Below are 25,822 nucleotides of genomic sequence, written 5' to 3'. Positions count from 1 at the left end.
AGCTCTGACGGGAGGGAGGAGGCGGGGCCTACGCGGGGGCGGGGCGGAGCACAACCCAAGCCCCGCCCCGGGAGCCGCTGTTCCTACACCTACTGAAGGAGCTCTGACGGGAGAGAGGGGGCGGGGCCTTCGCGGGGGGGCGGGGCTCTTTTCCTGTGGACGGGGCATCTCCGGCGCGGGCGGCTTTTTTTTCGGAGCCAGCGGGTCCTGTGTAACGCCCTTGTGACGTCACGGTGCCCCTGGGCTCTATAATAAGGGCTGGGCAGCGGACCAGCGCTCCTTTCAGGTTACAGGAGGAAAAAAAATTAAGGGAGGGAGGGGAGGCGCAGTCCCGACGAACCTCAGCTGTTCAGATTGTTCTTCTGGAAGTGTGAGTATGCAGCTTTTACACATCTTTTTGTTTGTTTGTTGATAAAAGTACAGTAGTAAAGAACTGTGAACCAAAAAGTTACTTATAAAGGGGAAAATAGTTTCAATATTCTCTTTGTACAGTTTCTTTCTACAGGGGTTGTGGAAGAGTGAGGGTTGAGCAACTCAAGTTGCAGGTGGATTAATGATCATTATTCTATTGGCATTACTATTAATTTCTCTAGGGCTCGCTAGAGGTACACAGCGCTGTACAAATCCATGTCACCTTCGGATCTCTGGTTACCTTGTAGGCACAGGCTGTTTGCACAGGCAGTTCTCATTCTTTATCCCCATCATTACTCTTTTAGAGCTGCTGGAGGATCTGACCCGATCTTGCAGACATGGTGGGACTGAAGCCCTCCGACGTCCCTCCCACCCCAGCAGTAAAGCTTCTCGGCGCTGGGGCTGCTGGTTGCATTGCCGATCTCTTCACGTTTCCTCTGGACACAGCAAAAGTCCGATTACAGGTAGGCATGGCTGTAGGCTTCTTTTGCATCAAAGCCCTTCCGCTCCCTTGCCTCTGCTTCTGTTCCTTTACGTTAGAAATAAAACTGGTCTTACCGTATGCATTTAAAAATCTGGTATACACCCACCGCTGCTTCCGGCAGGTACCTCCCAACCAATTCATGATAAAGTAAAAATAGACACGTGCTGCTGTTCAGATCGGTTTGCACCGAAATAATTCACATCATAGGACATTTGGTAGGAAGGTATTTATTTAAAATATGTATTACTGGCTCTGTCTAAAATCCTAGACGAGTTACAATCCACATTCATAACATAAAATAATGAATTACTTACATCATTAAACATTCTTCAACTTCCCTGATCAGTCCATGTTCAAAGTAACAGTTAATGCATTATCCACTTTCCTGCAGCATCCGTGTATGTTACCGGTGTCCAGGAACATACTTTGTACCCCAGTTTTGACAACATTTGTAGGGTGTAGCCAACCATTAGAAACGCCGAAGATTTTGGCAGGCAAGGACCGTTTGGTGAGCGCACTCTTGGCTGGTAGCATTAAAATTAAATCTGTCACAAACACAGAGACGCACGGATGCAATAAAGTGGACCGCACCCAGCACCCAGATTTACCAGCAGTTGGACATGCGTTTTGGATGTGCTAGGATAACACCCACTGGAATAAGGAGATTAGCACATTCAAAACGCCCCCCCCTCCCACAAAACACGCAGCTAATAGCACTCATCACATGTAAATCCCATGCAGAAAGTCGCCAGTTGCCCAACACAGCCTTTTTAATCCAGCAAATTTCACACCAGCGCCGGGGCTGCTGTTAAGTCATACAGTGAGGCAAGACACATGAAAAAACAAGAAACATGCCTCTTTGTGGTTCTTCCTACTTAGTATCCTTGTGATACTAAGATCTACTGCTTGCGGTGATTAAAATTTAAGGAACAATGTAAAGGCTCAATTAAAAGAAAAAAAAAGTTCTGGCAGCACAATATATGTGCACAATCTACGCGTTCCGGGCCAATTTTGCCACAGGTATGTTGTGCGTGTAAATGATCTGCAACGGGATAAAACGGACACTTATATCGAGTGCCTGTTTTTCCTTACAGGCGCACAGCCAGCTCTCCTGCTGCATTTGAGTGCTAGGGACGCACAATTGTTTTCCCTACCGCTTCCTTTTTAACACAGCAGCTCATTTAAATATAGCCTCGGGCTCCCAGGCAAGGTGAATGTGCGCACATTAGGGAAATGGGCGCTCAAATCGAGTGCCCATTTTACCGCACATGATATTGCATCGGCCCCCATAGTGCGTCAGTACCTTACTGTAGAGTATGGAGGCAAAGAAGACACGAGGCAGCCAGGAAGAGAAGGGAAGGGGTGAGCCCTCACGAGGCTCTTCCTTTTATTGTACATTCATACAAAGGCAGATGATGTATCATTACATGATTGGCTACTTTCCCATAGCAACAGACGAGTCCCTACACTATTGGCTTTGGCTCAGGGGGTGTGCACGGATCATATCATTGGCTGCTGAAATCTATACCTCCTGACTTTGTCCTGCCTCTGACTAGGGAACACCCAGCCCTTATTTCAGGCAATCAGGATTAATTATAAGCCAGAGAAATACATGAAGTCAGGTATCCTTTCCCAGGCAGAGACTTAAGCACAAGTGATGCTTTTATTCAGGCAAATGTCAGGGAGAAGGGAAGTTAGTGTTTAAACCCCAAATTGGCCTGCTGGCAAAGCTTATATTTCCCACATCTCACCCTTTCTGTTTTTGTTTAGGTAGCTCAATAAAGCTTTAGACCCTTACTGAAATCTGTTATGTCTTGGTATGGGCTGGAAATAGGGGAAGGGGGATTATGGAGAGAAGAAAGCTAATTCGACGTGGTGTGCCAGCTGCCGATGAGCTCCTGAATCTCCATATCACCCAGAGCTGGTGCAGCGTGGTGTGCCAACGCTGCAGGGCTCATGATTCCCTATTAGGCATCTTATAAGTCATCTTTATATCCGGGCTGAGAGCAAGGTTTCAATATGGATATGAGGGTTGGGTATGCACTGAATACAGCATCACAGGCAAATAATTAAGACAATTATGGTCATTATAATAGAAATCACCCTTTTGAGACCAGAAATATCAGGGAGCCAGGACCATAGCCAGTCCCATGGAGAAGTTGGTATTCTGTCTGAAAGTGGTGCATCAGCAACCATGGTTTCTATCTGCTCTATGGTATGTGTGAGGTTTGCTTTATAAACTGATATGTACACACAGCAATGAGATCCAATTAATGCACAAACACCACCCTTTAAGGCTAAAATGGTTTCTAAGGTATAGCTGTTCTGTAATGCTACTTCTCTAATCTGAGAGACTTCTGTTGTGAGTAGTTTTAATGCATGGACTGTCTGATTAAATATGGCAGTCGTCCAGTTAGCTAGGACATGTAAGTCTCTGTAATTCATAGCTGTCCCCATTGGGGGAAACAGGCTTCTAGCTATCTGAGTTTCTGTATACTTTTCTATGGGATTATTTATCGCCTCCCCTTTGTTACGGAGAAATTTTTGACTGCATAGTATGAGGGGAGGATGTAGCCTAAAGTGCATCTGTCTCTCCATCTTGGGGAAATGTACATATATGCTCTACGCCCACATAACATCCATATGTTTCCTAACAGATTAGTGGACATGTCATTGGTTATCATTTGGGCTATATAACTACAAAAGGTAAATCCTTCATCCCCTCTATACTTTCTGTACTTGCTTGGGTCTCCCACTGCACATCCTGAAATCTGCCAATTGCATACATATATGTGGTATAATTATGTAAGTATTCAGTGATTAATACAAAGGTTCGGTTACAATATGGTTATTTCCCACCTGAAGTCCCTTTCCATCCCCTGTATCAATAGTCCCAACAACAAAGAGCGGCAGTCTCTTGAATACGGCTACCAATGTGTAGTATGGTATTATTAACTGGAGAGTTAATGAAAACACCTCTCTGTAAAGGATAATTAGTCCATACTGTAAGGTTAAATGGTACAGCATGCATCAGTCATTCTTCGTGGGCTTGGGTTGGCATGTGTGCGCAGATCCAACAGTCTGTTCGATTCAACAGGTGTGAAAAGTTCTGTCAGAGTCCTTGTTCTGAAATCGCCATAGCTGGAGAAATAAGGCAAAGGAGGAGGATGCAGAACACAATTGTTAATGAGTTGGCATTCAGGCAAGAAAAGGCGGCTAATAAGTTCTCTGGAGTTTTCTCAAGGCCTTGCTGTTCTAAGAGTTGTGCAGATTGGTTGGATAGGGCCTTGATCTGTCCCCAGGTCATGTGGTGCTGCTTTTTGCAAGGAGTCCGGTCTCTGTCCTTCTGAGGGCTGTGGAGGCTCATGGAGAAGTTTGGGATCGGGTCCTGTAGACCTGGACACCTTTCCATCTCTCCACGCCTTGATACCTGTGGAAGCAAGCAGAGAAACATATCCTCGTTCCCCATTTTAAGGGAACGGGACCGTACCAGACATTAAATATTCTATACAAAACTGATGGCTGTGGGTGACTAACCCTAGTCCCATAATGATTACTCATGGCTGTGTTCTTAAATTTGATATGTTTAGATGATTTAATAGTAAACAATACTTTGTTCAGGGGGAAAATCCAGGGGCAATCCCCCCTTTTTCTTTTTGTTTGGTCCAGAGCTCTTAAGGGTATGATTGGCTCTCTCCACAATGGCTTGCCCTGTGGTGTTGTAGGGGATGCCAAATACGTATTTAATATTCAATTATTGACAAAATTCATGCAAAGGAATGGCTGCAATAAATAGAGCCATTATCAGTTTTCCGAACAGAGGGTAACCCCATTATCAAGAAAGTTTTTATGCAGTGATCAATTTTCATTCAGTAAAATAGCAATAAATGTAAATTAATCATTTAAAGGAAAAGTCATTTGCTGTAAGCTGAATCAAATGACAAGTATATTAGACATTACATTAAACATATGTTACACAAGACTGACATATATTCATATTCATGCATCCTGCAAATATTCATTTACACAAAACTGACACATATTCATATTCATTATGCATTTACACAAAACTGACACATATTCATATTCATTCTGCAAATATTCATTCATAGTCTTCTTGGCATCAAGACAGACAACAGATAACACATAATTTGAGCTAAAAATATTATCAAAAACAAAATTAGATCAAGGATCAAAAGTCAAAAGGCGTTAGAAAAATGTTAAAATAAACTGCAAAGTGTTCACCTTCACATCTCCTCATGGCAGGAAGGCTGTAAATCTGGAAAATATTAAAAACTGGCATACAGCAAAAAATTACTAAGGCAAGGATTAAAGTGAGCTTCTTACTTTTTTAACCTGGGATAAATCAATTCCATCATTCAATTTAATAAAATCAATTTGGATTTGCAAGAAAAGGCTTGGGAGGGATTGCTTTAGATGTAGCAACCTCTATCAGTAAAAATTTTAAGGTTCAGAATTCTGTAAAAATTTGTGAAAAAGAAAATAAAACTGAAGTGTCCTTAATACAGAAGGTCTGTAGGCCTGAAAAATAAAAACTATTATACAACAGAATTATTAAAACAATAATATAATATAACTTGTAGAATAACATAGCGCCTCCTAGTGGAGACACCATCATTACTTTATAGAATGCAACTATTGTGCCAAGTTGCAATCAATAATACTCTGAGCTTACTTTCAATGTGGAATATCAGAATAGAATTTCTTCATATAATTATTAGAATAGGAAATTAAACACGCTGTTTGCTCAGCTCTGTCTGCTGCATGCTAAAGTGACTGTAACTACTATTAATCTGTCTGAGTTATAACATATATAAACTAGAGAGAGAAACTGCAGTACTAAGTCCAGTTTTTTTTTTTTCTCTTCAAAAGTTCTCCCTCCCTCCCCCATGAGTGGCAAGCAAGAGTTACAGTAAAGGGGGGGAGGAGCAGTGTTTCTCAAAAGAAAAGAACTGCACCCAAGGAGTTAATCCTTCAGTCAATAGGAACTTAAAGATAGCATTGTTTAACAATTGATAACATCGACCACAGACAATGGCTTGGCAAGGACTTGCTGATTTCTTGCAGACAGATACTATTTTAATTTACTTTTGTCCTGAAAGGGAGAATCACAGTAAAAATATAAGTTCTGTACGCTAGCAATTCAAACTATTGCTATAAACTTAAATCTCAGAGAAATTGAGTCATTTTAAATGTGAGCCAAATTAATTTTGCAAGAAGTGAACATCTCACATGAAATCCACACAGCAATTGTTCAAATTTCAGTACAGTTTTAACATAAGGCTGTGCATACACTTTGTGGGGGAAAATACTCTCAAAGTATGCAGATTTTTTGTAACTGAATATCAAAGACTAATAGAAACCATTTTTTCCAAGTTTGCTGTGCCTGCTCCAGCACTAGATGTAGTCTGGTTTGTAACAGGTCATTGTACTGTCTCATTAAATCATTTTTTTCATAGTGATTTTTTCTTTGCTTGTAACGCAGGAGTCTAATTAAATCCTTTTTTTCATATTGATATTTTCTTTGCTTGTAACGCAGGAGTGCAGCTGCTTGGCCCAAGGTCTTACACGCTGATTTCTTTGAAGACCTGTGGGCATAGCCACTGCTCATGGCATTTGCTGCCACACCCAGCTCTTTAATCCCTTTTGTAATAGGAGAGGCTTGAATCCCTTTCAATAATTCCTCTCTTGTGAGATTTCCATGTTCTAGGTGAAATCCCATGCTGACCGCGGCACATAAATTGTTACCGGGAGCAGTGGTTTGAGATGGTAATTTACCTGGACAAATTGGTGATGCAGAATTAATGACTGTCTCAGGCAATGGCAAATGAGGGTACAGGGAGTGGTTGGTGGGGGAAGGGGGTTGCAGGCAAGATGGAGGAAGGCTAGTTTTTCTGACCTCAGTGTTTTCAGTTTCCTGGGGCCTTTTCTTTGAGGTGGACGCAGAGGAAGCCACAGGAGCCATGTGAGTGTGTGTCCCCAGATGTTCTATTTCATTTTCTGTCCCCCTTTGTTCATGGTTCTTTTCTGTGATGGGGAAGGCTTGAAGTCCTTCCAACAATTCTTTTTCTGTAAGGTTTTCTTTCTGCTGAAATTCAATGCTAATCGCCCCACCCAGGCCAGGTTGTGGCTCAATTGTTCTCAAGGGTTGCTTTTCTAAAGAAGTGTGAATGGGCTTGGGTGTGGGTATGGAGAGCTGATACAAAGAATTTGCTGTCTCTGAGGGAGACTGAGCATAAGATGGGGGAAGGGTATTCTGATTGAGTCTGCCTGCTTCTAAAAGCACATGGTTTGAAACTGCTGTCTTTAAACTTTTTTTTTATATGTGTTCGATGGCCTCTGTACATTTTTGCCAGATTAATCTTTGCTTTATGGGAGCTCTGGGAGCCATATGAAGACAATTGCCGATTGAAATCCATTCCTGGGTATTTAGAGTTCCCGCCTCCATTGAATACCAAGGGCAACGGCAAGCTATTTCACTTATTAATTTTTCTAAGTCCCCCAGGCTGATTTGCGCTATTTTTCCTCTGGTGATGAAATAATGATTATTGATGATTTGCTGCAGCTCCCTGGCATGTAGCCTCTGCTGTACAGTCAAATCATTGCCCATGCTCACGAGTGTGGGGAACAAACTTGCTGAGAAATACTTTAAAGATACTAAAAAATACCTTAAAAATACTTACGATTGCAAATCTGTTGAACGGTACGTACCTTAAGCTATGACCAGCCGAAATGAGCATGGAGTTTATCATCACGTCGCGGGGATCACCAGATGTAGAGTATGGAGGCAAAGAAGACACTTGAGGCAGCTTTCATCGCAGGCAGGAAGAGAAGGGAAGGGGTGAGCCCTCACGAGGCTCTTCCTTTTATTGTACATTCATACAAAGGCAGATGATGTATCATTACATGATTGGCTACTTTCCCATAGCAACAGACGAGTCCCTACACTATTGGCTTTGGCTCAGGGGGTGTGCACGGATCATATCATTGGCTGCTGAAATCTATACCTCCTGACTTTGTCCTGCCTCTGACTAGGGAACACCCAGCCCTTATTTCAGGCAATCAGGATTAATTATAAGCCAGAGAAATACATGAAGTCAGGTATCCTTTCCCAGGCAGAGACTTAAGCACAAGTGATGCTTTTATTCAGGCAAATGTCAGGGAGAAGGGAAGTTAGTGTTTAAACCCCAAATTGGCCTGCTGCCAAAGCTTATATTTCCCACACCTTACCATTTTAGTGTAGTAGTTACGCTTGGTGCTGCAGCAGGTTACAGAGTGTATAGATGGGTCATCGAATTTTATCATATTCTTAAGTAATCCATAACCCCTCTAATCCCATTACTGAACAATGCTAAAAGGACAAAATGATAATTCCATGTGCTGGTTTGTGCTTTTACTCAATATATTGCACATTCTTCTCCCTCTGTGCGTGAATGGTAGGTGCAAGGAGAAGCAACAGCATCCGGAGCTGTAAAAGACATCAAGTACAAGGGTGTCTTTGGGACCATTACCACCATCGTGCAGACGGAAGGACCCAGGAGCCTGTACAACGGGCTGGTGGCTGGACTTCACCGACAGATGAGCTTTGCCTCGATCCGGATAGGACTTTATGACACCGTCAAACAGTTCTACACCGGCGGGAAAGAGAGTAAGCCACCAATGCCCCCACTCTTAAAACAAAAGGGATTGCCTTGTTTGCAATTATGGACTCTGCACAGATCAATTTGATTGGATGATGCGGTTTATAAGCGCAGAAAATAAATAAATTCCTTTCCTTTGTAGGTCAGGTACTGTCCAATGATAATAGTACACAAGACAGAATTAAAATTTATGAAAAACTGAACTAGATATGTATTTATTTAATGAACACTACTGTAAAAGAATGAATACAAGGAAATAAATAGTTGTCAAAAAAATTATCCCAAAAATAAATAAAATTGTGTAAAATATATAATTACATAGTAATAAATACAACAATCCATAAACATTGAAAATAAAAATAAAAAAATGCCAACATGATCATGTTTGGGCAATGCCTGCTTCACGGGGTATAAGAATGCCACATCAGTTGTGATGGGAGGTGCATGTCCTCCGCTAGGTGAAAAGGAGAACCTCACCCCACTCACACAAATCTCTTCCAGCGACAAACTGTTGTCCCCTAGGAGTAGGACCAAGCACCTCCCATAAAGTGGAAAGTTTGAGGGGAGTTCTTCAGGGATTACCAGAACACCTCTGGTGGGAATCCATGCTGGAACTAGTCCAATCGTTCCATCGGGGGGATGTTGGTCGGTAAAATCCATCTCAATTGCAAACTCAGAAGCAAAGCTCTCTGACCACAGCCAGCATCACTGCATGCACCATCAATTAAACCAATACTGGTTGATGCAAGACTGTAGTCTTCTGCTGTCATCTTTCTATGTTAGGATTTTTTTTTATTTTTAATGTTTATTGACCATTGCATTTATTACTACACAATTATATATTTTACATAAAATTTAATAAAAACTATTAAACTACAGGAAATATTGCATTTATTTTGAGGATAGTTTCTCTTGTCATGTTCTTTTATTATTTTCTTTACAGTAGTGTTTATTATGATTTCTTAGTTCAGTTTTTCATATTTGTGTTTAAAGTGTGCCACTCTCCTGTTGTTTCCTGTCAATTGTGGCCACTGGTCTCTGCTTTTTGCTCTAAACACTTATGAGCAGTTAAGTTGGCACAGTTTTTATGTTCAAATCTGTTTTATTACATTAGATTGTACAGTAATAGATGGTGTAGTTGAATGTGAAAATGATTCATTAAAAACAGCTACATTACATTTCATATTAACTAAAGCTGGGGTTTGAAAATCTGTGTTTTAAGTAATGTTAACACGCCTGGGGAAACTCGTGCACACCATTAACTGCCTTATTTTGAAAATGCTACTTTGACAGTTTTGACAAGTACTGCCATTCTTTGATCTTAAAAGGATATGTTTGAAGGAAGGCATAACAAACACAGTCCACAGCCACAGTATAGAATAAATATTTGCAAAAACATTGTACCCATGTTTCAGAGCTCTTTTATCTATCTTTTTGGGCAGATGCTGGCGTTGGAATCAGGATCCTGGCTGGGTGCACTACTGGAGCCTTGGCAGTTACTATAGCACAGCCAACAGATGTGGTGAAAGTCAGAATGCAAGCACAGATCAGCCTTCAAGGCGTGAAAAAGAGATATCATGGGGCACTCCATGCCTATAAAAGCATTGCTAGGGAAGAAGGCGTGAGGGGGCTCTGGAAAGGTAGGTATAATCTATGCTTGGAGCAGAGATTGCACAGGTGTAGGTAGACCCTAAATGTGCAAGTAGAGAAGCAGGGCTGGTGCTTGAGGTGTGCAATCTAGGCAGCTGCACAGGACGCCATGCACAAGGAGGGGGCAGTCACTGTGCTGATACCTTCCTATCCCTATACCCTTCCACCTCATGGAGACAGAGGGAAAGAGAGAAGGGGATGCTGTCTTGGAGCCATTACTGAAGGAGCGAGTGCTCTGGCAGAGATTCCATCAGCGAAGGGATAAGCACAGGACACCAGTTAGCCTAGAGATGGTTCAGCTTCAGAGTCTGTACAGCTGTGGGAGAACATTTTGGCACTTTGGCTCGTTCTTAAATCAAGACAAAGTATGACCCGTATTGTATTTCTTACATATTTATTGTTGAGAGAAACATGTATGCACCACCATAGCCCACTAGTTTTAAACTATGCTCCCTTGCATCTGTTCTTCACTTGTTCATATGCTGGGTGTACTAATGATATGCTTTTATGAGGTTCCGATGAAAGTCAGCATCATGGTGCCCTAAGCTACACAGGGTCCAAAGACAAATGGACGGATTTTAAAAGGGTTAGGTGCATAAGGTACGCACGTAACCCTTTTAAGAAACCCCTGCACGCGCCGAGCCTATTTTGCATAGGCTCAGCGGCGCGCACAAGCCCTGGGGCTTCGCAAGGGGGGTGTGTTGGGTGGGTGGCATGAATTTTGGGGCATTCCAGGGGGTGTGTCTGGGCGTGGTGCCGGCCCAGGGGCGTGGTTGAGGCCTCCGGACCAGGCCCCGGGTCGGGTGATGGCGTGCCAGCAGCCCGCTGGAAGGCGTAACTTTAACAACAAAGGTATGGGGAAGGTTTAGATAGGGCCGGGGGGGGGGGGGGGGGTTAGGGAGGGGAAGGTGTGGGGGGGGGGTAGAAGGAAAGTTCCCTCTGAGGCTGCTCCGATTTCGGAGCAGCCTTGGAGGGAACAGGCAGCGCAGTTGCACAAATGTGCACCCCCTTGCGCGCGCCGACCCCGGATTTTATAAGATACGCATGGCTATGTGCGTATCTTATAAAATCCGGCGTACTTTTGTCCGTGCGCGCGTAGATTTATAAAATCTACCCAAAAGTGCGACTATAGCAGAAAGGTTTTTGAAAATTTAACACACTCATATCGCTTTAGCAATGAAATCAGGTGTGGAAAAATAAGTGTTTCCTTCTTTGTAATTCATTATTTTATTTTTGAAATAGAAATACAAAGTGTTGTGTAATACCTAGATTCTTTTTTCCACAAATACACATAGCTTTGATTGTAGATTACTAATTCTGAATCTGTATAAGACTCAACACATTGTTTCAATCTTACCATTTGAAAACCCCCCTTCCAAAGTTTTCTTGGTGCTCCATCTATATCTATAAATGCCACTCACTCACTCATCACTAATTCTCCCACTTGTCAAGTACCTACAAGGCTGAAACTTGGCTCTTTCATTCTCTATCATGTCCTTGGAAAAACTAACCACTTCTCACTTTCCTACTTGATGGTTCATTCCATACTACCATCGAACGCAACACCCAGCCAGGGTCACATCGGGGTCACCAAAAAACAATGTTGAGTACTCACATACCCAGTCGGAATGGGATAGAAATAGCAGTCCGTAATGCAGGATATTATGTGCCAATCATGCAATAGTACATCGTACGTGACATCTATATCTATCTATCTATATCTATCTATAACTCCAAAGCCCTCACTCACTCACTCATTACTAAGTCTCCCACTACCCGAGTCCCTACAACGCTGCAAGATGGATCCGATTTTTACTTTCTTACGTTGCATTGTTCCTTCCATACAGGCATTTGCGTTCACCAAAAGGTCAGGGGCCACCTTCCACTTCCCTATGTTGCAGCCACGGATGCGGCAGCCCCCCTTCCACATGCACCGCACTAGCACACTCCGCCAGGCCCCCGTGGTTGGTACGCATCACACATGCCCATGCGCAGGGGTGTTCCTCTCTCTCCCCATTGGCCATGCGCAGGGATATCATATCTAGCCACACACTCACTCTGTCAACAGTCCTTCCAGTATGGTTGGGCTGTCCATATCATGCTATCTGGAGCCTCACGGGATCACATTTCTTGATTTGTTCCTTGGTTCATTTCTTTCGCTTTGCTTCAATCGATACTTTTAAGGACCGCCAAACAGTTATTAACACTTCTTCCTTACGTTCCTGCATTTTTTTGGTTACTTTCTACATACATTCATTCCTTACACTCACCTTCATCATTACTAAGACCGACATGTCTTGTGAGGTTGTCACCACTGGCCACATAAGTTGCCCCTACACTGTCATTCCTATGCCTCGTGATGGTTCATGTCTTTTCCATTCGTTGTCCTATTTACTGTATGGCAACATGCATTCCTCCGTTGATATCAGGAAAGCAATAGTCTCCTGTCTGTCTGATCTGGGACAGGTTTCAAGTGTGGACTGATGATAGTATGGGGAACAATTACACTTCCCAAATTCACTACACAGGTGAAATGTTGAGGGCCGGCACCTATGGTTCTGTGTGTGAGTTGATGGCAGCAGCTGAATTGTTCCAATACCGCTTTCAGGTCTTTAGAAACTGTCACCGAATCTTTTTCCTAGATGCTCCAGGAGGTACTGGTAAAACATTCCTCATCAACCTGTTGCTTGCCAGGGTACGCAGAGACTCAAACATTGCCAGTGCTGTGGCTTCTTCTGGCATCACAGCGACACTTCTGGAAGGTGGAACGACGGCACATTCTGCCTTCAAGCTTCCTCTCAATCTCAACAACACCGAAACACCTCTGTGCAACATGGCGCAGGTACTCCGACAGTGCAAACTCATAGTGTGGGATGAGTGCACCATGGCCCACAGAGGCAGCGTCGAGGCTCTCCATAGGACACTCAAAGATATCTGAAACAACAACAGCCTCATGGAAGAGTTGCGAGCACTGCTTGCCAGGGATTTCAGGCAGACTCTGCCAGTTGTTCCGCGGGGGACCCATGCCGATGAAGATAAAGCCTCTTTCAAGTCCTCTTACCTGTGGCCCACAGTGAAAGTCCTGACTTGAGAATGAACATGAGGGTGCAACTGACAGGCGACGTCAAGGCAGGAGAGTTTTCATGCCTTCTTTTGGCTACAGGAGATGGTACACTCAATGAACAAGATGGCAAAGTGAAACTGCCACAAATCTATGTCGCCTGGTCACAGATTTGAAAAGTCTTACACAAAAGGTATACCCAGATCTTCAAAACATCCACATGAAGGACACATCGTGCTTTAGGGAGAGGGCAATTTTAACTTCTACAAATGACACAACAAACTATCAGTGACACACTCCTGCAGGCGTTCACCTCAGAAACAAAAACGTATAAGTCTGTGGACTTGGTCGTCAAAGTCGACATTACCCTGTTGAGTTCCTGCACAGTCTCAACTCTCCAGGCATTCCTCAGCACAATCTCATTTTGAAGGTTGGCGCACCAATTATGTTACTAAGAAATCTATAGCCACCAAAACTCTGCAATGGCGCCAGACTTCAAGTCAAGTCCCTCCACAGCAATGTCATCGAAGCAATCATTTTCATAGGTTGTGGACGAGGAGAACCAGTTTTCATCCCTCACATCCCCCTTCTACCATCACTCTTACCCTTTCAATTTAAACGCCTTCAGTTCCCGCTCAGAGAGTGCTTCGCGATGACTATTAACAAATCTCAGGGCCAGACTCTCAAGGTCGTTGGTGTTGACTTGAAGCACCACTGCTTCTCGCATGGCCAGCTGTATGAGGCCTGCTCTAGAATCAGCTCAGCTGATAGCCTCATCATACTGCAGCCAGAGGGTCCCCCAGCAAATGTTGTAAACAAAGAAATCATTACGTCGTGACAGGCAACTCACATACATTCATTCCATATATTCATTTCACACATATACATACATACATTATATACATATACATACATAACCGCATTAATTGATCCCAGACCTTATAACTGTCCTTTCTACTTTATTTATTTTATTTATTTCATCAATCTGCACTCATGTTGGAGGCAGGTTTCTCCTCTTTGTCCTAATATGACAAAGGTCCTCAAATGCTTGTATCCTTTATTCAATTGTTAATTTCCCCCATTTGCCGTTGCAATTAGCCGTTCAACGATCCGCTCAGTTCGCCCGGTTGTTCCCAGTTCTATGTAACCCCTGTTTTTGTTCTATGTAATGCCCCTGCAACATTGTTCTATGTAATGCATTGGGCTCTTCTGTTATATGTACACTGATTTGATATGTTTGCTTTCAACATGAAGGTCGGTATAAAAAAGTGCAAAATAAATAAATAAATGCACACACACACACACACACACACACACACACACACACACACACACACACACACAAACACACACAAACACACACGCTTACATAAATATATATATTATTATTTACAAAAAATGTTGGTCATCACCCCTAGAACTTTGGATTTTAAACCTTTAAGATCATTCACACATAAGGCACGATCAAAACCTCTTCCATGATCTCCCTCTTAGAAAAGACAGATCCTGAACCTTATGACATTGCTTTAACCCATTATTCATGATTTGTTAAAAGCGTTTCTTGGAATGCTACTAACGAGACATCTCAATGATTTGAACTGCCAACTTGATTGCCTTAAAAAAAAAAAAAATTGTGTGTAAATTTTAAATTACTACTGATGCTCCAAGGGCCCAAAATACTAATGCGCCTTCTCCATTTTATGTCAACGGGAAAAATGCTTAGTACACACTGTATTTCAGTATAGCACAGACTGAGTCAATGTTTGCCTTTTGTCACAGGAACACTACCCAATGTGACAAGAAATGCCATCGTCAACTGTGCGGAGCTCGTAACCTACGATCTGATCAAGGAGGCTATTCTCAAATACAGACTAATGACAGGTGAGCTGTGTCACTGTACATTTTGGGTTTGCCCTGGATATGTACTTTGATTGCGTTTTTATGGTTATTTATCAATGAGGTATACATCCTGCCATATAAGCCAGGGCTGGATTTGGGACTTCAGTACCCACTGGCGCTCTCTGCAGAGGGTAGGGGGGTCCCCAGGGATGCCCCTGCCCAAGCAGGTTTTCCTATTCTGCACCCCCTCATCCTCTCTGTCCCTCCCCTCACTTCCTCTCCGCTGCCAGGCCCATGGCAGTAATGGAATGAAGTTAGCGCAGGGCCTGTTCAGGGGCCCTGTGCTAATTTTTTCTCCATTGCTGCCATGGAGAGGAGGAAAACCGCACCGTCTAGATCCCTGCTTGCATGAAGCTCTAAGCTGGCATCAGAGACAGGATCAGTACACCTGGGAACTTTTGGAGTTGTAGTCACCCTGAGATTGCTGTTTATTAGCAGGGTAAAGGGAGAATGCATATTAACTTTCTCTCTTCTCCGCCTCCTCCGCCTGCTAATCCATTTTACACTCTCTCTCTTGCCCCTCTCCTAGGACCTACACCAGCATTCTCCTTTCCCACCTGCATAAATCACTCATAACTCCTTGACAAGCACTCAGGGTCCCTTCTTTCTCCTCCCCAACTCTGCTCTCAGCTGAGTCCCAAGCCCTGGGATCACAGAGAGAAAAGCTGTGTCTGCTCTAGGCCCTCTCCTCCTGTTTCTCCTCACAAGCAGACTGTAGATATAGAAGGGGAGGAGGTAAAACTGAAGCAGACACAGAGCAGAAAACAACGGCTTGGCTCCCTTTTCAGCCCCTCCCCTCCTATTTCTCCTCCCGAGTTGCCCGCAGTGGTCTGTTCCAACCCAACCCTTCTATGGCGATGAGCTGGAGCAGACACCCTAGAGCAGAAAGCAATTGCCATACTTCCTTCTCCAGCCCCTCCCCTCTTGTTTCCTGCATGCTACCTGAAGGGAAGGGATAGAGCAGTAAACTGCAGGGCTTTCCAGTATATTGCAAAAACCATACCCTGGGCATTGGGGCTCAGATAGCCCCTTTAAATCAGTCACTGGGAGGGGAACCGCCTATGTTGCCTCTGCTTAAATCTAGGTCTGGTATAACAGTTACAGGGTTTTATAAAATTAAGGGCTTCACCCAAATATTTTGCATGCCCATGTTACCACAAAGAAAGGTTGAACTGAATGGAGAATGGCAAAGTTGTCCCCACAGGGTAGGAGGTGCCCAGATGAAAGGTTAAAATATTCCCAAGTATGAAGAGTTAAAATCTATATAGCATTTAAGCAAGAACTTATTAATGCAGCCCGTGGTATCATGCACTATATATGAGAAGCCGTCACAACATGCCGGATAAAATGAGAAATAGTATCCATTATCCCACTCCCACTCGCAGACTCTATTGTTGTAAAGCGTCGATGCATATCACGTTATTAGCTACTGTATAATCTGTGTTTTATTAAACGTAAGACTGGGAAAAATCTCTCTCCCTGTATCAGCCGGTGGGCTAATCTATTAATGGTCCCAAGCAAGGTAACACTCTCCCCCAATATAAGAGGTAGTAGGTGTTACTTAATTAAATGACTGGCGTTATATAATTTACAAAATAAGGGGCCCAAAACACAGTATGTACAAAGCCAACATGAGGTTATGTGTATACACTATTATTGGAAAAGTTAGACTCATTCAAGCTGATTGGGCTTTCTGATGAATAAATCCTCAAACTGGACAAATACAAGGCCACTGAATGAGCTCAATGCTAATTCAATAAAGATTACGTTAAAAAAAAAAAAATAATCCTGACAAGCTGTTGTGCCTTTGATTCATAGATAATTTGCCCTGCCACTTCGTATCAGCTTTTGGAGCCGGATTCTGCGCCACGGTGGTGGCATCTCCTGTAGACGTTGTGAAGACCAGATACATGAACTCTCCCCCGGGACAATACAAAAGTGCCATGCACTCTGCATGGACCATGCTGAGCAAGGAAGGACCGTTGGCGTTTTACAAAGGGTAAGGTCAATTACTGAGCCAGCTCGTTACCTTGTTCCAATGCCTCCGGGGACATAAGATGTTCTGGCTTGCTCATGCTCCACGCTGTATGACAACTAATTCAATTTAAAAAGATTCTAGGTGCTCTAGGGGAACCTTCACCCTTGCACCCCTAATCTACCCTCTTGCCTTACCTGCCAGTGGCAGCTCCAGCAGAATGCTCTCTCCTATCACTAATCACTTCTATAGTGCTACTCAACGTCTGCGATATAAGATACAGACCCTGCATTGCAGCACTCAATCTAATCAAGACATTTTTTAATGTAAGAATATGTTAATCGCTTTACGGATTTCAATAAATCACCCAAAGTGATGTACAAAATTGCAACTCATAAAAACTAAAATGAAACTAAAACAATTCTACAACATAAAACATCAGCACAACTGGACCACCCAGCTATCATTAAAATCAATCTCCAGTCATCCCATTATCTTACCCACCATCCTCCTACACCCCAGAAATCATCAACCAGGTTTTTAATTTCCTAGGAAACCTCATCAGTTCTCTCTCTCTGTTCCCCGATTTCAATCGGAATCTCATTCCACCACACTGGGACTCCAGAAGAAAAAGCCAGAATCTGCATTCTGATATGACAGAAAGTCCTCAGCAGGGGGGGGACTTGCATCATCGATTGCTGACGAGATCTTAAGGGGCAATTGGAACATCTGCAACCAGACTGGTTAGATAAACCACTGGGAACAAAACCCTCTCAAAATCCTGAATGCCAAAAACCAAACGTTTGCAGCATGATTTTCATTGGTAACCAATGCAGCTTTCTCAAAGTTAAAGCTGCAGCTTCGCTCCTAGATCTGCCACACAAAGGCTGAGGCAGAAAGGTGCGATCAGGCGAACGCATGTTTTTTGCCTTCACTTCAGCGTGCAAAAAAACGTACTCCTGATGCAGCAATGCGTTCTACGCGCAGATAGCATGCGCTTTTAATTCGGGCCCTCATAGGGAAATCCATGCAAATGTTAAGCAGTACCTCCCGAATACAGAGAGACCGTATTGGGGCCAGCGCACACTTTTTAGCACTGGAAATTTAGCTCCAGGTCAGAGCTGGAGTTAAGTTTCCAGAGGATAAGTACAAAAGTGGCAACATTGATCACATCACAGGCATTGCCAAAGCTACTCGTTAGAAGAAAGGAAAGCCGAAAGCAGCATTTTATCCCCTTGGCGATCAGAGGGGCAGAAGCTATGGCCCACTCCATAGGTAAAGCACAGATCTAGGAAACGTCAGCAAGCCCCCCCCCCCACCAACCCATTGGGAGCTGATCCAATGTCCCTGATCTCAGGATCTCCTTCCCAGGAGGGTGGCAGCTCCATAATGGCAGTGCGTGGACACCTTCCCCCTCCCATCTTAGAGACACTCCAGTGCTCTTCCCGGACACCCTCAGGGATCTATGGTTTCTTAGCTCTCCACCACAGTGCTTCCCTCTGCTGATTCACTTTTGGAGGGTGGGCAGAGCCTGGTTACCTTTCAGAATACGGACGATCTTATAGCCTCAGGCTGCCGCCACACACCCAGGTAAGTCGGTACGTATCCATCTATCTAGTAGGGATGTGAATCGTTTTTTGACGATTTAAAATATCGTCCGATATATTTTAAATCGTCAAAAATCGTTAGAAGCGCGATACAATAGGAATTCCCCCGATTTATCGTCAAAAATCGTAAATCAGGGGAAGGGGGAGGGCGGAAAAACCGGCACACTAAAACAACCCTAAAACCCACCCCGACCCTTTAAAATAAATCCCCCACCCTCCCGAACCCCCCCAAAATGCCTTAAATTACCTGGGGTCCAGAGCGGGGGTCCCGGTGTGATCTTTTACTCTCGGGCCTGCGGTGCGTTGTAGAAATGGCGCCGGCGCTACCTTTGCCCTGTCATATGACAGGTCAAAGGTAGCGCCGGCGCCATTTTGTTTTTTGTCCCCCGACGTCAGGAGCATAGGAGATCGCTCCCGGACCCCCGCTGGACCCCCAGGGACTTTTGGCCAGCTTGGGGGGGCCTCCTGACCCCCACAAGACTTGCCAAAAGTCCACGATTCGACTGCAGGAGGTCGTTCCGGACACTCGCTGGACTTTTGGCAAGTCTTGTGGGGGTCAGGAGGCCCCCCAAGCTGGCCAAAAGTTCCTGGGGGTCCAGCGGGGGTCCGGGAATGACCTCCTGCAGTCGAATCGTGTTGCCGTATGGCCGGCGCCATTTTGCGCAAAATGGCGCCGGCCGTACGGCAAAACGATTCGAGTGCAGGAGGTCGCTCCCGGACCCCCGCTGGACTTTTGGCAAGTCTTGTGGGGGTTAGGAGGCCCCCCCAAGCTGGCCAAAAGTCCCTGGGGGTCCAGCGGGGGTCCGGGAGCGATCTCCTACGCTCCTGACGTCGGGGGACAAAAAACAAAATGGCGCCGGCGCTAACTTTGCCCTGTCATATGACAGGGCAAAGGTAGCGCCGGCGCCATTTCTACAAAGCACCGCAGGCCCGAGAGTAAAAGATCACACCGGGACCCCCGCTCTGGACCCCAGGTAATTTAAGGCATTTTGGGGGGGTTCGGGAGGGTGGGGGATTTATTTTAAAGGGTCGGGGTGGGTTTTAGGGATGTTTTAGTGTGCCGGTTTTCCCGCCCTCCCCCGATTTACGATTTACACGATATTTACAAAAACAAAACCACGACGATCCGATTCCCTCCCCCCCCCCAGCCGAAATCAATCGTTAAGACGATCGATCACACGATTCACATCTCTACTATCTAGCGCAGGTCATCATTATTTATTTATTTATTTATTTTATATACCGACATTCGATCGAGATATCACATCGGTTTCCAGATAACTAAAGGAATAGGGTGGTAACAGCCCTATTTTACATTATAACATGGTAATAAATGGATATAAGAATATTTTACATTACTTAGCTAAGAGATCTACTTATCTGGCTAAGTAGTGGGGACCCGCACCAGACAGATGGATAAAATCGGTAATTATCCGACTAAGTGGTGGCTGCGGCTGTCACGGACATTCTCCCTTCTCGAGTTAAAATGTGTGTTTGGACTGTGCTGCATGAACATTTTAAATTTGTTGCACATTTTATAACTCCCAATGCTTTAGCATATCGTTAGCTTACTGCATCAGGAGTCAGAAAAAAAAAAACCCTGAGCGTTAATGTGCACTGGAAACCAGTGCCCAGATTTTTAGCACTCAGATTATTGCATCAGCCTCGGAGAATTCTTGTGGCCATATTTTGTAGTACCTGCAACTTCCTCAACACCCTCCCAGGTAAGCTCAGATAAAGGGCATTAGAGTAATCTATCAAGGTTAAGACTAGTGCAAACACCATTGATCTTAATACTTTCAATTCCAGAAATGGTTTCAACTACCACACCCATTTCAATCGTAAGTAAGAATTACGTGCAGCTGCTTTTCCATAGTCCGAGTACAATGTAATCTGACTCCTAAAGATTTCGCTTCCTCCATCGCAACCACTTCCACTCCACCAATGTTTAGCCTACACTTATCAACAGTCCCAAATTGCAGCACCTCACTTTTATTTGGGTTCAAGACCAACTTACTTCCTGTCAACCAACTCCCCACTGCCTGTAAACAATCATTCAGATGCCCAATCTTTTCATCTCTATCAACCCCTAATGGGGCCACCACCAGAATGTCATCTGCATATATCAATGGAATGAAGCCAAAAGGTACAAATCATCTTCCTCAGAAGAGCTAAATACACATTAAAAAAAAAAAAAAGTGGGGACAATGATGATCCTTGTGGCACTCCATACTTCACTTTCTTTAAGGAGGAACATGGGCCCTTGAAAGAAAGTAGTCCATTCCAAAGCCTGCCCATCTATTCCCACTTCCCTGCAATGGGCTGACAATATCCCATGGTCCACTAAATCCAAAGTGCTGGATAACTCAAGTGACACCACCGAGACCATCTGCTCAGCACCTCCGTCAAAGCTACCATGATAGCTTCCCTACTACAGCCCCCTCTAAATCCAGCTTGCACCTCATCCAACTTCCTAGTATCTTCCAAGAAATTTTAAACCTGGACTGTAACAATCATCTCCATCAATTTTTCCACCAAAGGACACAGACCTATCATTTCTGCAATCTCTTGGATCCAATTTACTATCCTTTAACCTAGGAGTAATCACTGTCTAATACTCCAGGGACCAGCCACGCACTGAAAGAAAAAAAAAAAATAAATTTCAAGAATCCCAACACCACCTCATCAGGTAAACCATTAATCAAATAGGAAGGACATTGGATCCAATGGAAAATACGATTTCCTCATTATCTTCAAACATGACTTAAGTACACAAAAGTCACAGGGGCAACTTCCATTTTTTCCCTGAACCCCACTAACATGGGAAGAAACCAACAGCTTCCCATCTATCCCCAAATCATCATTTACAGTCAATCCTCCCTCACATTCCTCTTTCAAAGGCACAACCTCTTCCTCAAAAAAAGGTAGCCATACTCTCACAATCAGGCAAATCCTCGTATACCAGATACCTTCCTATAGCATGACCTAGCAAAGATTTTATCAAACTAAACATCGCCCTAGGGTTCTCATCTGCCTTCTCAATAACCCCCAGAGTAATATTTCCTTTTCACCTGCACAACCTGTCTAAAATAGGCCATAGATTGATTTGGTGAAGTGCAGCTATCATCCTGCAAACCTGTTCTCCTCCACTTCTCTCAGCTTATGCAACCCATGTTCATCATCTGCCAATTCTGTGTAAATCAAGGGGAAATATTCTTCTTATATGTATATTTCATCAAGTTCCCCCAGTGACCTTCAACCAAACCCCGTTTTAACAGATCATACCACTCATCTTTCAAAACGCCCTTCGTTCCATCCATCTTTAACCATTTCCCCCTATAATTTCACCATCTTTTACCTGGTCAGTTCTCTACTATCCGACTACCCATGGAGCGGGGGCCGCATCAAATACTGTTCTTTATTCAAATACCACAAACTCACATATACTACATAATGATCTGTCCAGAGCTTCCCTTCACATGGAGCTATGAATAGATGCGAATATTAAACGTAAGAAATGACCTCCCTCATGCAGGGGCTCCTGTACTACCTGCATCAGATCATTCACTAACAAAGGAGATAAAAACTATTTCCCCATTCAAACAATCCACCCTATTTGCAAGTCTAAATTGCCCATCACTTTCAAGTCGGGCTATTTCACTTCCTGAGCCAATATAACTTCTAAGACCTTATCTTGAGAAGTTTATAAATACCCTAGAGAGCAGTGCCATAAAGAAATAGCAATAGGCTGCCCATAATCTACTTTACAACGATTGCTCTCACACCTACAAATAATCGTTTCAAAGGTAAGGACCCTCCACCCCTTTTCCTCCCAGGACTATGCATAATCGTTTTAAAACCTTTTAGGCCTTCCTGTGAAATAGCCACAGCCCCCTCCTGGATCGGCCAGGTCCGTGACACGTACCACATCAACACATAGAGGGCAAAAAAAAAGAAAAAGAAGACTGTGGGAATTTATTAAGAAAATGGACGAAGATTGAGAAGGCTGCAAGGGGGATAATCGGGGGTTAGGGTTCAAAAGCCTCCTACCAGCAGCAGCAGCTCTGGCGCTATGCCCCCTTCTTTTGGCGGTGATGGCCCTGGCACAGCCTCATCCCCCCACCCAGCTCAGCACCACTGTTGGACACTTTTCCAAGAGAGCGGGAAAGGAGGGGGTCCCCCATCTTCTGCTGATTGTACACCCTCACCCCGCAAGCTGTTTCCATCATACTACCACCACCACTTACTGCTACAGCCCCCACCAGGGATACAAGCTCTGTGGCTTTTCCTTGCTTCTCAGCCTCTATCTCATGTCGTCTTACTCCTCCTTAACATTTCTCATATACGGCAGATCTCTCACCTACACCTCCCATTCATTTTCCTTGACCTCAGTCCTTTCCACCTTCTCCACGTCGTGTCTTACCTATATACTGCCTCCTTGCCTATTCTTACCTCTTGGCACCACAAACCCTCCATTTCTTTCTGCCCTAGCATCCAATCTCCTATATTTTCCCTGCTTTCCCAAAATTCACCCTGCTGTCTCCTTCCTCATCATCCATCTCCACTCCCTTCCCAGCATCTGCCCCCTGCCTGCTGCCCCGGTTGCTCCGTCTCTTCTGTTCGGTACCAGAACAGGTTTGCTATTCCTGCTGCCGATCTCGTGATGTGCAAAGCTCAGTAGCAGGACAGGCAGGGCACAAGCCTTGGAAGATGCACGTGGTGCGGGCGCAGAGAGGTCAACACAGTTGCGGGGCGGAAGGACGAGCTTCCACTGCTCTTCTCGCCAGCAGCTCCTCGTTGTTTGCGGCTGGTGAGGCCTGGATAAGCCCCTCCCTCTCCCAGCCAAGTTGCTTGGACTGCTGGCGATTTCCTCATTGCCTTTGAGTGACGAGGCCTGGGGTTCCCTTCTAATCATGGCCTGGCTCCACCTTTTTTTCTTGGCTGACAGGAGCCTCAGTGTAGCAATTCTGTTTTGGGTTTTTTTGCCACCCTCCTCCCATCCCTCCACCCACATTTTGGTGCTATAGCCATCTGCATCGTGTGCTTAATGGTAAAATAGGCCCAGAGTTTAAACAAATCAAACAATTGAACTATGAGTTTCCAAATTTTAGGAAAGTAGTGAAATACCCCTACCCACTGCATTGGCTCGGAAAGAAATGGCAGCAAAAGCATCTACAGTACATATGTATGCAGGGCTAAGCACCGATTCGTTAAACTTGCCTCCAAGCACTCGTGTCTGATGCGCTTCAATTTCCTGAAATCCACCACAATGTGAAAAACAGAGGTCGATATTAAAAAATGCACTAAGCAACAGTGGGACGAGAGCCAGCAGGAGGGAAGAGAGATTCATGGAGGAGGAGTAACGGGGGGGGGGGTTTAGCAGGAGTGTGGGTGGGGGTTTCATGTTAACCACAAAGTGCTATACAAAGGAAGGTACCAAAGGTTACGTTGTCCTCTTTAGCAATGTGCCGGGGGTTGGGAGAAGCAAACCCCATTTTGTTTTAAGTCTCTGATGTGCTGAGGGAGGATGGGGAGAAACTATTTTGTTGTTGTTTTTAAAAAGAAAAAAGGTTCTCAGGTGGGTTAGTTATGATGCTAATGTGGCCAAAGGGAGGGGCAGATGAGGATTTGATATCTTACAGGTTTAAGGTGGGTTAGTTTAATACTTAGAATGTAGGTAGGGTAGGGGACAGGGAGGGATCTTAGGCCTGGGGTGTGGGTGTGTGTGTGTGTGTGTGTGGGGGGGGGGGTTGTATTTGGCTTGGGGCAGGTTAGTTGAGTAGTGGCCGGAAGCATTTAGGTTTGCTATTGCACTGTCTGGATTGATCTGGCCAAGATGTAGTCAGTTTCTGCCAAAAGATTGCACCAACTGGCTACGTACCGGACCCCGCTCCAGGCAGGAATGGGACTTGTCCCCATTTTGTCTGGGCAAATTTTGTCCACAAGCTGATTTTGAGCAGGCAAAATTACCCAGCCTCGGGGTGGGGGAGAGAAGATTTTCAAACAGTGACACGGATGCAGTCGAAAGCTGACTTTAACCACACAAGAGCTCTGAATATTGATCACTTACTAAATATTTTCAACTCTCTTCCATCTTTGTTTTCTTTTAGAGATTAACTGAACTTGAGCCAAATTCGAATCCTAAAGGCTTTAGGCTGCGACGACAGCTTTAAAACTAGGAGGATGATAAATAAGTCCGCGTAGCATAGTAACAAGAGGTGGAAAGGCAGCCTCGTTTTCTAAAGATGGAAACACATGATCATGTGCTCTATGGAAGATTCAGGTCACAGCATTCAAATATAATTATTATAACAAAGAACTCAGAGTCCTAGAGCTGCTTCAACAGTAAAAAAAAAAACGGATAGGTTTAATAATGGACTACTAACGTGGCAACAATGCACAAATGATAGCCTCCTGCATTCAACCGTAGAGACATCCTGGAAAGTGTGGAAAACAGAGGGAACGATTAAAGCTTGAGCTATGGGCTGGAGCATGGCAGCTAAGATTTCATGCTAAAAAAAATAAATAAATAAATTCAGGGTTATGGTTTGGGGTTGCAGAAATGTAAGGGGGTAGTATAGTGCAGGGGGCTGAAGTTTTGTGCACAAAACAAGATGGGGATACGAGGGGGGGGTGATCATATTTTATAGCTTAAAGTGGGCAAACAGGTAGATGAGACGATGGCAAAAGTCAAAAAGATGCTTGGGGTGCATAGGATGAGGAATAGGCAGCAGGAAAAAGGAGGTAATATTGCCTCTGTAAAAGTCGCTGGTGAGATCTCATGTGGAGTACACTCCTTCAAAAAAGGACATTAAACCAAATAATCGGGCCAGAGGAAAGCTATTAAAATGGTCATGGTCATCAAAATAAAGGATATGGGGGACATACTTAAAGATCTAAATATGTATACGCTGGAGGAAAGAAGGAAAAGGAGAGAGATGATACATATCCACACCCATTAAACTATTAAAACCTATGACGTAAAGTAGAAAATCTATGCTGATATATATATATATATATATATATCAGCTTTATTTGCCTATAGAAGGTGCCCCTGGTGATGTGGTTTCATGC

The 25,822-nt window shown here is 44.2% G+C and overlaps 1 protein-coding gene across 1 annotated transcript in view; it reads left to right on the top strand.

Annotated features, from left to right (window-relative positions):
• Positions 1-211: 211 nt before the first annotated feature.
• UCP1 (uncoupling protein 1) overlaps positions 212-25,822 on the top strand; it is a 29,599-nt gene continuing 3,988 nt past the window's right edge. Inside the window, exons 1-6 of the mRNA XM_029597186.1 lie at positions 212-370; positions 717-875; positions 8,357-8,564; positions 9,999-10,196; positions 15,047-15,148; positions 16,985-17,165. Coding sequence (XP_029453046.1) covers positions 750-875; positions 8,357-8,564; positions 9,999-10,196; positions 15,047-15,148; positions 16,985-17,165 — 815 coding nt within the window. The 5' untranslated portion in view covers positions 212-370; positions 717-749. The remainder of the gene's footprint in view (positions 371-716; positions 876-8,356; positions 8,565-9,998; positions 10,197-15,046; positions 15,149-16,984; positions 17,166-25,822) is intronic.

This window comes from Rhinatrema bivittatum, chromosome 1 (genome assembly GCF_901001135.1).
Source record: "Rhinatrema bivittatum chromosome 1, aRhiBiv1.1, whole genome shotgun sequence".
Lineage (NCBI taxonomy): Eukaryota > Metazoa > Chordata > Amphibia > Gymnophiona > Rhinatrematidae > Rhinatrema > Rhinatrema bivittatum.
This window is presented reverse-complemented; position numbering and strand designations above follow the sequence as displayed.